Source organism: Epargyreus clarus, unplaced genomic scaffold (genome assembly GCF_041222505.1).
Source record: "Epargyreus clarus isolate Ecla_fem2 unplaced genomic scaffold, WU_Ecla_fem_2.2 ptg000007l, whole genome shotgun sequence".
Taxonomy (NCBI): domain Eukaryota; kingdom Metazoa; phylum Arthropoda; class Insecta; order Lepidoptera; family Hesperiidae; genus Epargyreus; species Epargyreus clarus.
The window spans coordinates 26,872,343-26,885,689 of record NW_027332215.1 but is presented as its reverse complement, the minus strand read 5'-3'; the positions used below and the strand labels follow the sequence as shown (position 1 = coordinate 26,885,689).

The window sequence follows — 13,347 nt, the reverse complement described above, 5'->3', positions numbered from 1 at the left end:
TAAAAAAGTCAAATCAAAAGCCTTTTTTTTTGGACAAATAAAAGACAGTGTTCATAATTTTGAAATAAATGTTTATGACTAAACTTTTTGCCGGGTATATTGTGAATCATTTAAAAATAAAACATACGTGATCAAGATACAGGAGCTGTAATACTTGTATTTCATACAATGTTGTCCGAAATATGAAATGTATGATGTATGTGAATGAAATTGAATGGTATCATTCCTGTCACGCCCTCCATATCGCACATAATGAAAGCTTGACACACCGAACCGCCGGAACGCAGAACCGCCGAAATACTGAATCACTGAGCTACCTTTCGTCCTATTCTCGCGTTATTCACCTCTATTAGATACCGATGCGCATTGTGCGATTGTGCTATCATTTGCAGTTTGTGACTGAATGACGATCCTTGAGATTTATCGCTTCGCATGTGTAATGCGGACAATAAAAAAATTACAAAAGGAACAGTCGTCGGGATTATTTTATTATATTTATTCTGCTTGTAGATAATTATTCGTCGAATGTTTCGTAATTTGGCCGTAGATATATAACATGTTGGAATGTAGTAAGTATCACAAAAACCTAAGCACTTCTTAAATACGTTTACGAGCGAGCAACCAACCTTAGCGCCTACTGTCTTAAATGCCAACCCTCGTGACGTGAAAAGGTCCTCGGCATTAGCATAATTTGGAGCAGAAAGCAGAACAAACAAACCCTTCTAAATGACGCGTTAAATACACTCAAACAACGTCATTATCCGCGAGTAGCTCGCTCACTGCGGGCGTCATAAAAAGTGCCACAAAAACCAGATCAGTCAGCTGAAGTCAGGGCTGACAATGTGGCCACCGGAGCGCCATTCTCTTTCACTCAATGGCCCCTTAAGAAATTTGTTACGAAGACTTTGATAGGTGACAACCGTCATTGTTCGCCGGGACAGGGGGTAGGTTACATATGTGCGGTGTCGCGGCCGGGAGCACGGTTGCAACATATTTATTGCCCACGAAACGGCGTGGATTTGTTTTGGGGTGGCGGAGCGTCGCTAAACGTTAATATCGTCCGCATTGTCTGCTTGCGGCCGGCTGCGGCTGCGCCACCTAACGCAGACGTTATGCGTGTAACTCGGAATTGAGTGGAAATTTATTATGAACTCGAGGGGTTGTTGTTCGTTGCTTGTTGACTGTCGAATTGTGAAATAGTCTATTATCCCCTCGCGGTTAACAAAAATGAACATGGGTGTCGCATAATATAAAATCTTGTTTTTATTAAACATAACCATCTACTGCGTGTGACTCTGGTGATTTATATCTTGCAAAGGAAATTGAGCGTACCAGGAGGCGTTTTTGTCGTTAAATGCTTATTTCAGGCAATAAATAATAAATATTTATTTTATTCCGTTCATTTCCATTTTACTGGTCCGCATACACAAGTGTGTGGAGGTATCGATAGTGACTTCGCGGTGTAAAAAAGAATAAATAAATCAGTAATTATATTTTGCAAATGTTTTTTATAAATAACAAATGTTTCTCAATTTCTGTGGCCAAGAGTGAAGTCGCTCTTTCGATCGTAATTTAAAGATAAGGCTCGTATCTCTTCGAGATTATTCATTAACTCGCAGTTCAAATCCGTTGAAATATATTCGCGAAAGTAAATTAAAATAAGTGAGTAGTTCATTAGAATTTTGAAATGAAAAGGAAATTGAAACGAGTCAATTTTATGTTTGTTTGTACTTTCTGTAAGTATTATTATTACTTTTTTATTAAATTTATAGTATAGAAACCGTGCCTATATATATATGTATGCCTATTTCAATAACGAATTTAAGTCAAACTACTTAAAAGGATATGAATGCATGTAAACCTAAACACTATATTGTACGTAACAAAATACATATGAAAATACAAAGCGAAATATTGAAAGGACCTTGTTTAAGTAAAACGGAAATTCACTACAAAGAGAATGCAGAGTCTACTACTGCCAGAACTAAATCATCATCTTAATACAGTCGCTAACCGCTTTCACGACACTCAGATTTTTTAAATTACAAAAATACACAACCTCCCGAATTTTAGGATACACACCTACTGCAAATTTAAATACATTGTATTGCAGTCACGTCACAAATATTTGACTAACTCAATTTGGCCAACGTTTGATTATCTCGAGGGCGGGCGTTCTGTTTATGCAACGGCTTTATTACATTCCGGTGACACCCCTAGCTTGAAGGGTGACCAGATCGTCACGAAGATTATCGAGACTAAAGTATATGTTCGGGACTACAATTTTGTAGTGTTTATTAACCAACATTTTCAACATAGAATAGTTCTAAGTCATAATTCTAAATATCTTATATGTAGTAACTATAAGATACATATAATTTGAATATTTCGTAGAACATACTTGTGTCACATAATTGTGTCAATGCAATAAGGACAAAAGATACATATTATATAACGCCGATAGACGATGAACTTTTTATGTTTACCTTTACGAAGGTGAAGTTTTCATGTAAGAGCACATAAAGTACCTCAGTTATTTCACGCTGGATTTATTAATCGCTATTTAACATTCACAAAGTATTTTGGCTAACTTTATGGCTGTCCTGTCATTTACTGAATTGATCGTTACCCTACCGCCTCCATCGCTACATCTATAATCAAATAAACACGAACACTCTTTGTTACCGACACATGTCGCTAAACAATTATTGTTCGACTAATCTTCCAGCGCTGTTATTACCGCTTCGGGATTTGAACATTTGTTAATTGAGTTTCAGTTTAGAGGGACCCACTTTGGGGCTTCGGAATCTTAATAAGCTATTTATTAAAACCTGGGTCGCAATTACAGAAGCGTATAATAGTAAAAATAGAAAACTGGGGCATTGGCGAAGAAACGTTGCACAGTATCAAAGAGATTTTTCTTCGTAGGCAGGTATTAATACTATTAAATGAGCAATATTTAAATTTTCCTCTAATCATTTTCTTTGACGGAAATGAAACGTGTAATTGTAACCATAGGTATGCAATTAGTGAAGTGGTATAAAGTAGAAGGTACCTATCATGTTACTTGTTTTTCCCTTTTCCACCTAGGCCTCATTATGCTTGCGTTTTTGTTGATAAGCCTTCGATGTTTCAATGATAGTTTAGAAATAGCCTTTATTTTATCTATTAACACCTATTTCCATACTACATGTATATGGACGTGGCGGCAGAGACCGCTTACCTTCAGGTGGACTACGTGCAAATTAGTTTGCAACTTGCTAATCTTATAATAAGTTTATGTAAATGTGGTGGAAAAACTAAATTAGTTACGACGCCTACTACATATTTAATTGTCTGCACTCGTAGGTTCACGATACTATTTTATTAAACGTGCACATAGATGAGATGATAAACATGTAAACGCATAACATTCATCTAAATATAAATAAATAGGTAAATAAACACTTTCTACACTCACAGCCCCACACTAAGATTTCCTGTATTGTGGGTACCATGGACACACACAAAGACGAATACAGAAACACCCAGACCCAGAACAGATGTCTAAAATCATCATTTAGATATCTGCCTGGTCGAGGGACCCGGAACCCCCTGCGCGTTAGACCGGTATGGTGACTGATCCGCCACGCGGGTCGTCAAATTCCCAATATCTAGGAACTCTGACTGTTCTGCAGCCGCTATTAGAATATTTTTTTTATATGTAACCTAACGACAAGGCAGACGGGCTACATCAGGTAGCCTGTCTGTCACGTTAGTAAAGCAGTCACCGTCGCCTATGGACATCTGCAACACCAGAGGAGTCGGCAATGCAGTCGCCGATTTTGGAGGAGAACTCTTTTTACACCCCTCTTGAAGAGTCCCATGTCATAGTCCTGAGGGAATACCTCAGGAGGAAGTTCATTCCACATTCAAACCGAACCGTGGAGGACTGCCACGGATCCAGTTGATGTGGATGGAACTTCATCCTTCGGCGAGTGATGCGATGAAGGAAAGGCGACGTAGGCACCAGATCAAACAGTTCCTCCGAACACTTACCATTATAAAGCCGGTATAACGCGCAGAGGGAACCTATGTCCCTCCGCAGGCTTAAGGGTTCTAACCCATCAGAGATCGCTGGGTCATCGACGATTCGCACCGCGCGTTTCTGTACGGAGTTAAGTGGGTTAAGTTGGTATTGTGGTGCCCCTGCCCAGAGATGCGAGCAGTACTCCATGTGAGGCCTCACTTGCGCTTTATAAAGCAGAAGGAGTTGCCCCCCAGTGAAGTACTCCTTGGCTCTGTTCAGGATGCCCAATTTATTTGAAGCCAACTTGGCTTTAACTTCCAAATTACTCCGAAACTGCACGTCAGACGAGACGTCAACTCCCAGGATCCCTACACTTTTGTTACACCTACCTACACAGGATCACTATGACGAGTGGGGTTTTTTAGCGGTAAACGTGCAGACTTGTGTCTTCGCGGGGTTGAACTCAACAAGGTTAAGACGATCCCATTCCGAGACCCGCTCCAGAGAGTTCTCGATTTCAGACACAAGTCGGATTCTGCTTTCTTCCACGAATGTCCGAGAGGTGTTCGCACGGCCTGTGTACACAGCATCTCCCGTGCTATCATCTGCATAGCAATGATTGCTACCGGTTTGTAGCAGCATATCATTGATATGCAGAATAAAAAGCGTCGGAGATAATATAGACCTTTGTGGCATGTCAGCGTTGATGAGCTTCGTGTCTGAGCAGCACCCGTCAACTACGACCTTAATATGCCGCTCATACAGAAAGCTGGCTGTCCATTTGCACAACCTCTCGGGAAGACCGCATGATGGTAACTTCGCGAGAAGGGCCCTATGCCAGATCCGGTCAAAGGCCTTAGCGATGTCTAGGCTTACAGCCAATGCCTCCCCGCTGCTTTCAATAGCTTGTGCCCATCGGTGAGTGAGGTACACTAGAAGATCACCAGCCGACCGGTCCTTGCGAAAACCATATTGGTGATCGCTGATCAGCTGGTGCTCCTCCAGGTATTTATTTAATTGTTGTGCCGACAAAGTAAACACTAATACATTTTATTTGGCGTAGCTATACAAAAAAAAACTTGGTGAGTGTCACCTCAATTATGAGCACAAACTACAATCCACAACACTTCTACATTATTAAAACCAGATGCATGCATTTAATATTGTAATTACGTGAATAATTATTCATCTTCTTCGTAAACACGCGTAGGTGTAGTAATACTTATACACCGTATCTAATTTGAAAATCAGTTATAATGATGATATAACTAATTCGAATTTAAAATAAAAAAATAATAAAGATGTCGAGTAAAATATTTGAACCACTTCCTCTCTGATATAAGTGTACAATTAAATATGTAGTATCATTAAATAAACATAACATACAACAATGTAACATAGGTACACCATGACTCAAACACTAAGCTATAATTATTATCTAAGAATAAATTAGAACAAGGAAAACTTTCATTCAGAAAACTCGTTCAGTTTTATCGACAAACTAATTACCAAGTAATTATTATAAAATAAAAAACTGACTTCTTAAAAATGATTTACTAAAAATGAAATAATGTAGCCTATGTAATTTCTACTATTAGATGAATACAACGACACTTCATATGTTAAAATCCGTGAAGCCGTTCGGTTACAGGGCGAGCCAAAGAATGAGACATTGGTAAACAATATCGTAAAACATAACCGTATGTAGTAGGGTAAAAAGGATATTAGGACAAGGCGAACTGAAGCAGAATGCAAACCTGCGCTTAGGCCTATAATTCTAGGTAGGTAATGTTATAAATGCGAAAGAGAGTTTGTTTGTTTGTTCGCTATACTTGTCGTGGAATTTTGTACATATGTTGTCAAGGATTCAGGAAAGGACTTAGGGTATAGGGTATCCTGAAAAAAGTGCTGTTACCGAGGGATAGATAAAACTACTATTGTCACCGAGCTTTGACGGAGAGCAAGGCGCGGGTAAGAGCTAGTTTTTACATACATTTTTAATTTTCGAAGGTGGTAGAACTCTTTGTTGTTCGATTCCGGTGGCACCACCGCAACACCTATTTCTGCCTCATAACAGCAGTGGTAAGCGTTGCTGTGTTCCGGTTTGAAGGGTGGGGCAAGGGAGACATACTTTTTCGAGACGTTCCAGTTTAGTCTGCAGAGGTAGCGGCGCATCTGTGGTCGACCAGAGGTAGGCATATCTAATCCTATCTGGGGTTATTACAGATGTCCACGGGCGGCAATAGCCACTTACCATCAGGTGGACTGCATGCTCGTCTGCTACTCCTATATTATAAATAAATAATGTATATATTAAAATAACTACAGATTATGAACACAGATTTTATTTGGCGTAGCTATACAAAAAAAACTTGGTGAGTGTCACCTCAATTATGAGCACAAACTACAATCCACAACACTTCACGTCACATTTCACAATATGTTTATGAGTAAGGAATTTTCTCATGAACCAGACGGAGCACCGCACGTGCTGCGCGTGCGGGGAGCCCATCGCCGACCGCTTCCTGCTGGAGGTGGGCGGCGGCGCGTGGCACACGGCCTGCCTGCGCTGCTGCGTGTGCGCCGTGCAGCTCGACAGACACCCCTCCTGCTTCCTGCGCGACCGACAGGTCTACTGCAAACAGGACTACGCCAAGTAAGACATTTCGTTTCATACGTAACTGAACTTTGCTACAAAATGGACATAACGTTTAAGATTAGTAAGTAGATATGCCATATATAAAGTATATCATGCGCTGATGCTTTTTAATGTGTTTTTTTTACTATTTCAATTGGGATTATATGCTGTAACAACTATAACAACCTCGATGTAGGTACATGGTTGCGGTGCAACGGGCAATAATTGCCCAACTTCGAGGGATTTGTCTTCCAGGCCTCATTGTGCTTATCACCCTTGCGGGGCTAATTAAAAATGCTTTATAAACGTTGTTTACTTACTACTACTACCTACCATGACTATATTTACATTATTAAACATTTATCCCGGCAACACTTTCGAGTCTCTTAAATACCTTTCTAAACCAAGACATGGTGCGTTGTTATAAGAACGCTCTATAAGCCTCTTAAATTTTCCTTATTGAAAGTTCTGCTCAAATTATTTATTGTTCCATAACCAATAGATATCATCGTCCTTGGTAACTTTAAGTAGTTACACAAAATAAAATACCCTTATTATTCTGTGGTAGGTACTTACGTCAAACTGCAAGTCACTATTTATCAGTTTAAAGTGACTTCTTGTATGGATTTGGAGTTCATGTATGTATTTTAGAGTCATTTTCTTAATTTGCATACCTTCATACAGAAGTATTACGACAATAGTCACATTTTTATATCGCTACGAAAAAATGTGACAAGAAATTCAGTGGACCTGTTTTTATTATTGTATCGTTATAATTCGGTATTCTTACCTATATTTTTTATTGATAAGTTATTCATATTTTCCTAAAAAATTGCCTTTTCCTTTAGTTCGTGATATATCATTATGTCCCAGTGATTCATGTTAATAAGTGACACTATCGGATAGCATAACGATACAGGGTGTTTTTTCAAAATGACTATTTTTTTCACTACTTCAACGTGTGGTTATCGGCAGATTATGATGTTTCCCGTTTTCTAGCATTATTTCCTTTATATTAAAAAGAAAATTGACCGCGCTCGAGCATGTCCAGTGATCGACTTTTTTGACATTGCAAACTCCCCGACATATAAAGTTCATTTATGGTTTAGGACACTCTACAGGGTATCTAACGGTATGTAAGGTATCTCCCATATCTTAGTCTGACGCGCTCGAGATATTTTCGAAATCCTCTCTTGGGCTCCCCAACTAATAATATAATACAAAATACCAAATAATATACATTAAGTGTCTTCATTTTTATAAGATTAAAGAGACATACAAGCATACAGTAGGTACACCTGATAATAATGCCTGTCATGGATCTTTGTAGCCAACACCATGTAGGAATGAGGTTCTGTCTGAAATAGATCAAACTTTGCATTACTACGCTTGAGAACTAAGATGATCACCTCATATGAAAGACGGATGGCAGCCACACCTTCCCCCGAAACATAAAAATTGCTTCACTTCGCGTGAAAAATATGTGTAGCGGTGGTACGCCCCCAGCCGAAACTATAATGGATGAAGAATTGTAGATACTTAAGATTTCAAAAAATTAGGTCTCGCGATTTCAATTTTATACATCGTGCTTCTTAAATCTGCGCATATATTAGGCAGGTGCTTACCTATTTAACATAGATATTTTTTTAAAGCCTTAATTTACCAATCTCTTACTCTTGCGGAACAAATATATCTCAGGAAGTAAACAAAAAATATATGGATTTGTGTGCAAACAATAGTAAAAATTAGCCGCAAGAGCCATTTTCACGTGAGGCCGTCACATAATCGTTTAGCTGGACCGCATTAATTCCACACAATGCGCTAGCTGCGTCCAATTAACCTTCGACGTATTAGAAATACTCATAGTCATACTCATTCTTCCAGTCATTGGGAAGTATAACCCCGCCGAAATGAGAAGATACGTGTTCTCTACGCCGAGAGCCCGATCGATGATCGCTCTGAACGTTGCAAAGTTATTGATGGTATGTATGGTAGAATGCCAGCAGGGTAGGCGGTCCGCAGTGCAGGTGACCCGTGACCCTCGCTGTGTGGCCGTGATGATGCCTGTCCGCAGCCAACATTCGGCTACGCAGGAAATCTCCCAATTGATAAAGTATACAATCGCACACGAATATTAATTGTTTCATACGAAAACGTCGATCGCGATTTAAGTTTTTTGTGAAAGGATTTCCGTGATAGGTTGAATAATTGGTTTTAACTTTAAAATAAGAAAATGGCGTGGAAAATTTCTAGGAGTTTCATGTGTGATTGCAAAGAAACAAAAACAAACAAAAATCGACTGAACTTTTGTTTGGCAAAATGTAACTTAACGTCCGTTATTAATAATAATTAATGTATACATTTTTTGCGCACAAAAGATCCAACTTTAACCATTTCTACCTACCAAAAATTTACAATTTTCTTCGAATCGGATTTTCGGTTGGGAAAAATTGGATAGATTATTTTATAGGATGAAAATCGATATACCTACTGGAAGTAAGATGCCAGCAGCGCAATGCAGTTTTCAGTAGTCTCAGAAGATTAACAAGTAAGAGAATTTCTCCGGTGTGGCAAGCGTCAATCCTTTTCACATGCCCTCATAAACAACCTTGCGTATGATTTACATAAACATAACTTAGATATGGCAAAGCAACAGGTGCGTGGGAACTTACTCCTTCGAACGAATAAAAAACCGGGGCCGATGTCCTGAGTGGTTTTATTGAAAATGTTCGCTCGAATGTGGCACAACAGCCCGGTGACGGGGAATGTTGCCAGCGTAAAAAAATACCCCGAGTGGCGATGACTTGCAACACTGGCGTTTTCATTTGTCATTTATTTTGATTGTGATAACTCGATGCGACGTGAAACGATATATTTCAATCGGAACGGGGTTACAAGCCCGTGAGGTATGGTGGTTGACGGCCCGACCACCGGGGCGGCGGCGGTACCTACTGTTTGTCCGACGGACTTTCTCTGAAAAAGTACATCTTATCTTGACATTGCAGTCATTATTGCGTTTATTTTTTTCTTATTAAGCTATAGGTAGGTATTCGTTTCGTATGAAACGAACGATATCTAATATTTAAGTGTAACAACATAGTGAGATTAGTAATCTTAATTATTAAGATGATTTTTGCAAATTAATAAGGTATCTATAAACTTAAAATGCCTAGAATATATTTCCCGCTAAGTAGGTATTTGATAAAAATAACTCGTCTAAAACACATATTGCTCTTAAATGTATTTTTAAAATAAAAATTGTCGAATAAATAAATAAAAAAATGAAACATTATATTTAATACTTAGGTAATCCGTGGTAGGTATGTTCAGATGTACGTAAATTAATTTGCTTCTGAAACAGTCCTGTAAGCTGTAATTCAATGGTTTTATGCCAAGTTACTCTCATTATCGGAGAATGAAGTAAACTAAGCTTTTATTCAATGATTATTCTGTTATGCTCATCTGTACTAAACAGGAAAACTTTCTTTGTTTGTTTGATTGTAATGAATAGGCTCCAAAACTACTGGACCGATTTTAAAAATTCTTTCACTTTTCGAAAGCTACATTATCCACGAGTAACATAGGCTACATTTTATATGAAATATATTTGATAAATAGATTTTGTGGCGGTACAAAGGTTGCCGGGTCAGCTAGTCTATATATGTAAAAGAAAGTTGTGTAAGTTACACTATTTATAACTCAAGAATGGCTGAACAGATTTGGCTGAAAATTGGTGGAGAGATAGCTTAGAACTAGGATACGTACATAGGATACTTTTTATTACTTTCGACCGCGTTTCCGTGAAGTCATTGTAAAACGTGGGATATCGAAACATTAAGGGGGCAAAAATAGTGTTTTTGTTTTATTTTACATGTATATTTTAAAGGAAGACCTTGCAATTAAATTCGGCCCCAGAAGGCAAATTTCAAAGTCCATTTAGTCTTGAATATTGTTTTTGTTTATGATATTGTTATATTTCTTTTTAACGCCGGCGAAACCGCGGGGCACAGCTTGTTTGATATGAAATCAATAAAAATAATGAGTATCGTTACACGTTCTACCTGAAAAGGAAACAACTACACTCGTGCCGACGTTAGCGCTCGCGCTGCAATAAAACAAGCCGTGAGCCGCGAACTAGGTAGTTTTGCTGACTTTTGCCGGACATTCAAAAACCTGATAGGTTGGTACTTAAATGGCATACAATTATTACAAAAACGATATATATCCTCCAAAATTGGCAAGTACGGTAGAGCTTACCAGGACATGCCAGAGATTCAAAAAAATACAAGCGTTCTGCGGCGATAGAAAGCAAATAACAGCGTCGCGCCGCCGCGGCCGAGCGGTGCCCGGCAACAAAGACTCTAATTACGTTCCCAATGTAAATATAAATAGTTACACAAGAACATACGTGGCATCATCGACACTTAATGTCAAGGATACGAAGTGATACTCGAACGTTCTCGGATTGCGGCGGTTTTTGTCCGTGGTGCTTGACACGGCGTGACCTACCATTGTGATATCCCTGACTCACTCCGCTTGAGAAAATGAGCACCGATCAGTAATGCTCGTGGTATTGAAGCACATACACTCGTGTTTGTTGTTTGGGCACCTACAATAGAGCTCAACAACACGCCCGTCCATAATGTCCAAATATGAACAACTATCTGAAGTATTCTATGTTTCAACTCGGCCGGGGTTGAGCACAAAAAATAGGTAACTATTACTCTGATCGTAATCGATTACTATGGATGTGAATCAAGGTTTTCGCATGTTATAAAAATGAGGTACAAATCCCTGAAAATTGGCATTGAAGTTGATGACGTAGTGGTAGCGAACTATGTCAAAACTCATTGTGCAGATGAATAACATCGAGCTAGATGATATAGTAACAAATATAAGCAAATGTATAATCACATGTAATCGCATTACTTTTATAAACTGGATTATGTAGAGTTTGGACGCGTTCTGTGTTAAAAAGTCATTCTAAAGGGTATATAATAATTACCCAGCCATAAATAATTATTTAGATAGGTACCTATCTAAGATGACTAAGAAAATTTACGCACATGAAAAATTAATCATAACATTTGATAAATACAACGAAATCATAATCATGGTAAACATCAAGAGACAACATTGTCATTCGCTACAGAAGTAGTGATGTTAACAACACCATCACTTCAGACGAGGCGCGGAGCGGGCCCAGGCTAGGGATGTTCATGTAAAAAAATATCGATATTTTTTTCGATATAATATATCGTAATGTTATATGGATACTTTGCGATATATCCAATAAATATATCGATATTTTAAAAATATCGTAATTATTTGTATTTAACTAGTCTATAATATTAAATAGGGATCGTAAATTATGAGTAAAAACAGTTTAGAGAGATGAAACATATCAACTTTATTTATAAATCATACGAAAAATAATCCAATGAAAGATTTATAAATCCCAGTACTTTTTCTCTACTCCTTGCAAAAACAAAATTTTATTTACCTTTTTGGCTTGCAATCTGCTTTTCTGCTGTGTAAGAATCTGTGCGGCTTTTGAGAAAAGTCGTTCAGATGGAACTGAGCTAGCCAACATGGTTAAATATTTAAATGCCACATTGACAATGTGGACAATGACAATGTTCAAGATTTAAAGGTATAAATGAGTAGATATAAAGAATAAAAATGGAATGTACCACGATATTTGATATATCGGATGAAATATGTCGATATTACATTCGATACTAGATGATTCGATTATATCGGATTGAAGCGATATATCGCATACATGTATCGATATTTTTTGAAATATCGATATATATCGCCCACTACTAGCCCAGGCTCCGGGCACTCCGGGCGCGGCAGACACACACGTGATGGATACGCGCCTATATCATTCTCAGCGAGTCACCGTAAAATTTCTCTTTAAAATAACGAGGCACATATTTTACAACACATTACAACTAAGACGTTTTATTTTGCTCCGGCAATTATTAAACAGTCGATACAGCAATATTGTTTTCGTGTTTCCATTACGGGCGAGCCAATAATGTTGCCTTTAAAAAAGGCAAGCGGACAGGGTTCGTTAAGCGTGAGCCGCGTCACGAGTTAAATAATGTTTGCGCAGACGCAACGCATAACGAGTGGTGTTGCGGCATTGCCAGGATGCACTCGTAAATCGGCGCCCGCCGCAGGCCACGATGGTAATTGCTTTTGTTGATATATCATATGTTTATTGTTTATTTAGCGCGCCTTTTTGTCAGGTAGCCGGCCACACGCCCGCCGCGATCTTTTGTTTTTAACAGGATGTTTGAATGCTGCCGGCGCCCTCCGCACCCCCTCGCCCCTCACCCCCCGCCGCTCGTGGACACAAGTGTGCTCGAAACAATCGTCATTCTGATCGTTGATAACTCTAGTTTCCTACCACCGTTTTATGTCTTACCGCTACAAACTGAATAATATCTTCTTTATTAATCGATCGTCGTCGTCGCTTATGATTCATTATATTAATTCGATCATAATTATTAGAATTTGTCTGAATTGCTTATTATTTCTAATTCATTAATTAATTCGATGTTCAGTGAGATGCGGGAGGTGAGCGATGTTAGCTCTTGTAGTAAAGGAGGCGACAATCGGACGGCTCCCCAATTAAGTACGGGCTACGAGAACACGGTAGAAAGTTGGTCAGTTTCCGTCAGCTACA

The 13,347-nt window shown here is 38.7% G+C and overlaps 1 protein-coding gene across 1 annotated transcript in view; it reads left to right on the top strand.

Annotated features, from left to right (window-relative positions):
* Positions 1 to 13,347, top strand: part of Awh (LIM/homeobox protein arrowhead) — a 54,359-nt gene that overhangs the window by 28,076 nt on the left and 12,936 nt on the right. Inside the window, exon 2 of the mRNA XM_073075332.1 lies at positions 6,484 to 6,665. Within this exon, the coding sequence (XP_072931433.1) occupies positions 6,484 to 6,665 (182 nt within the window). The remainder of the gene's footprint in view (positions 1 to 6,483; positions 6,666 to 13,347) is intronic.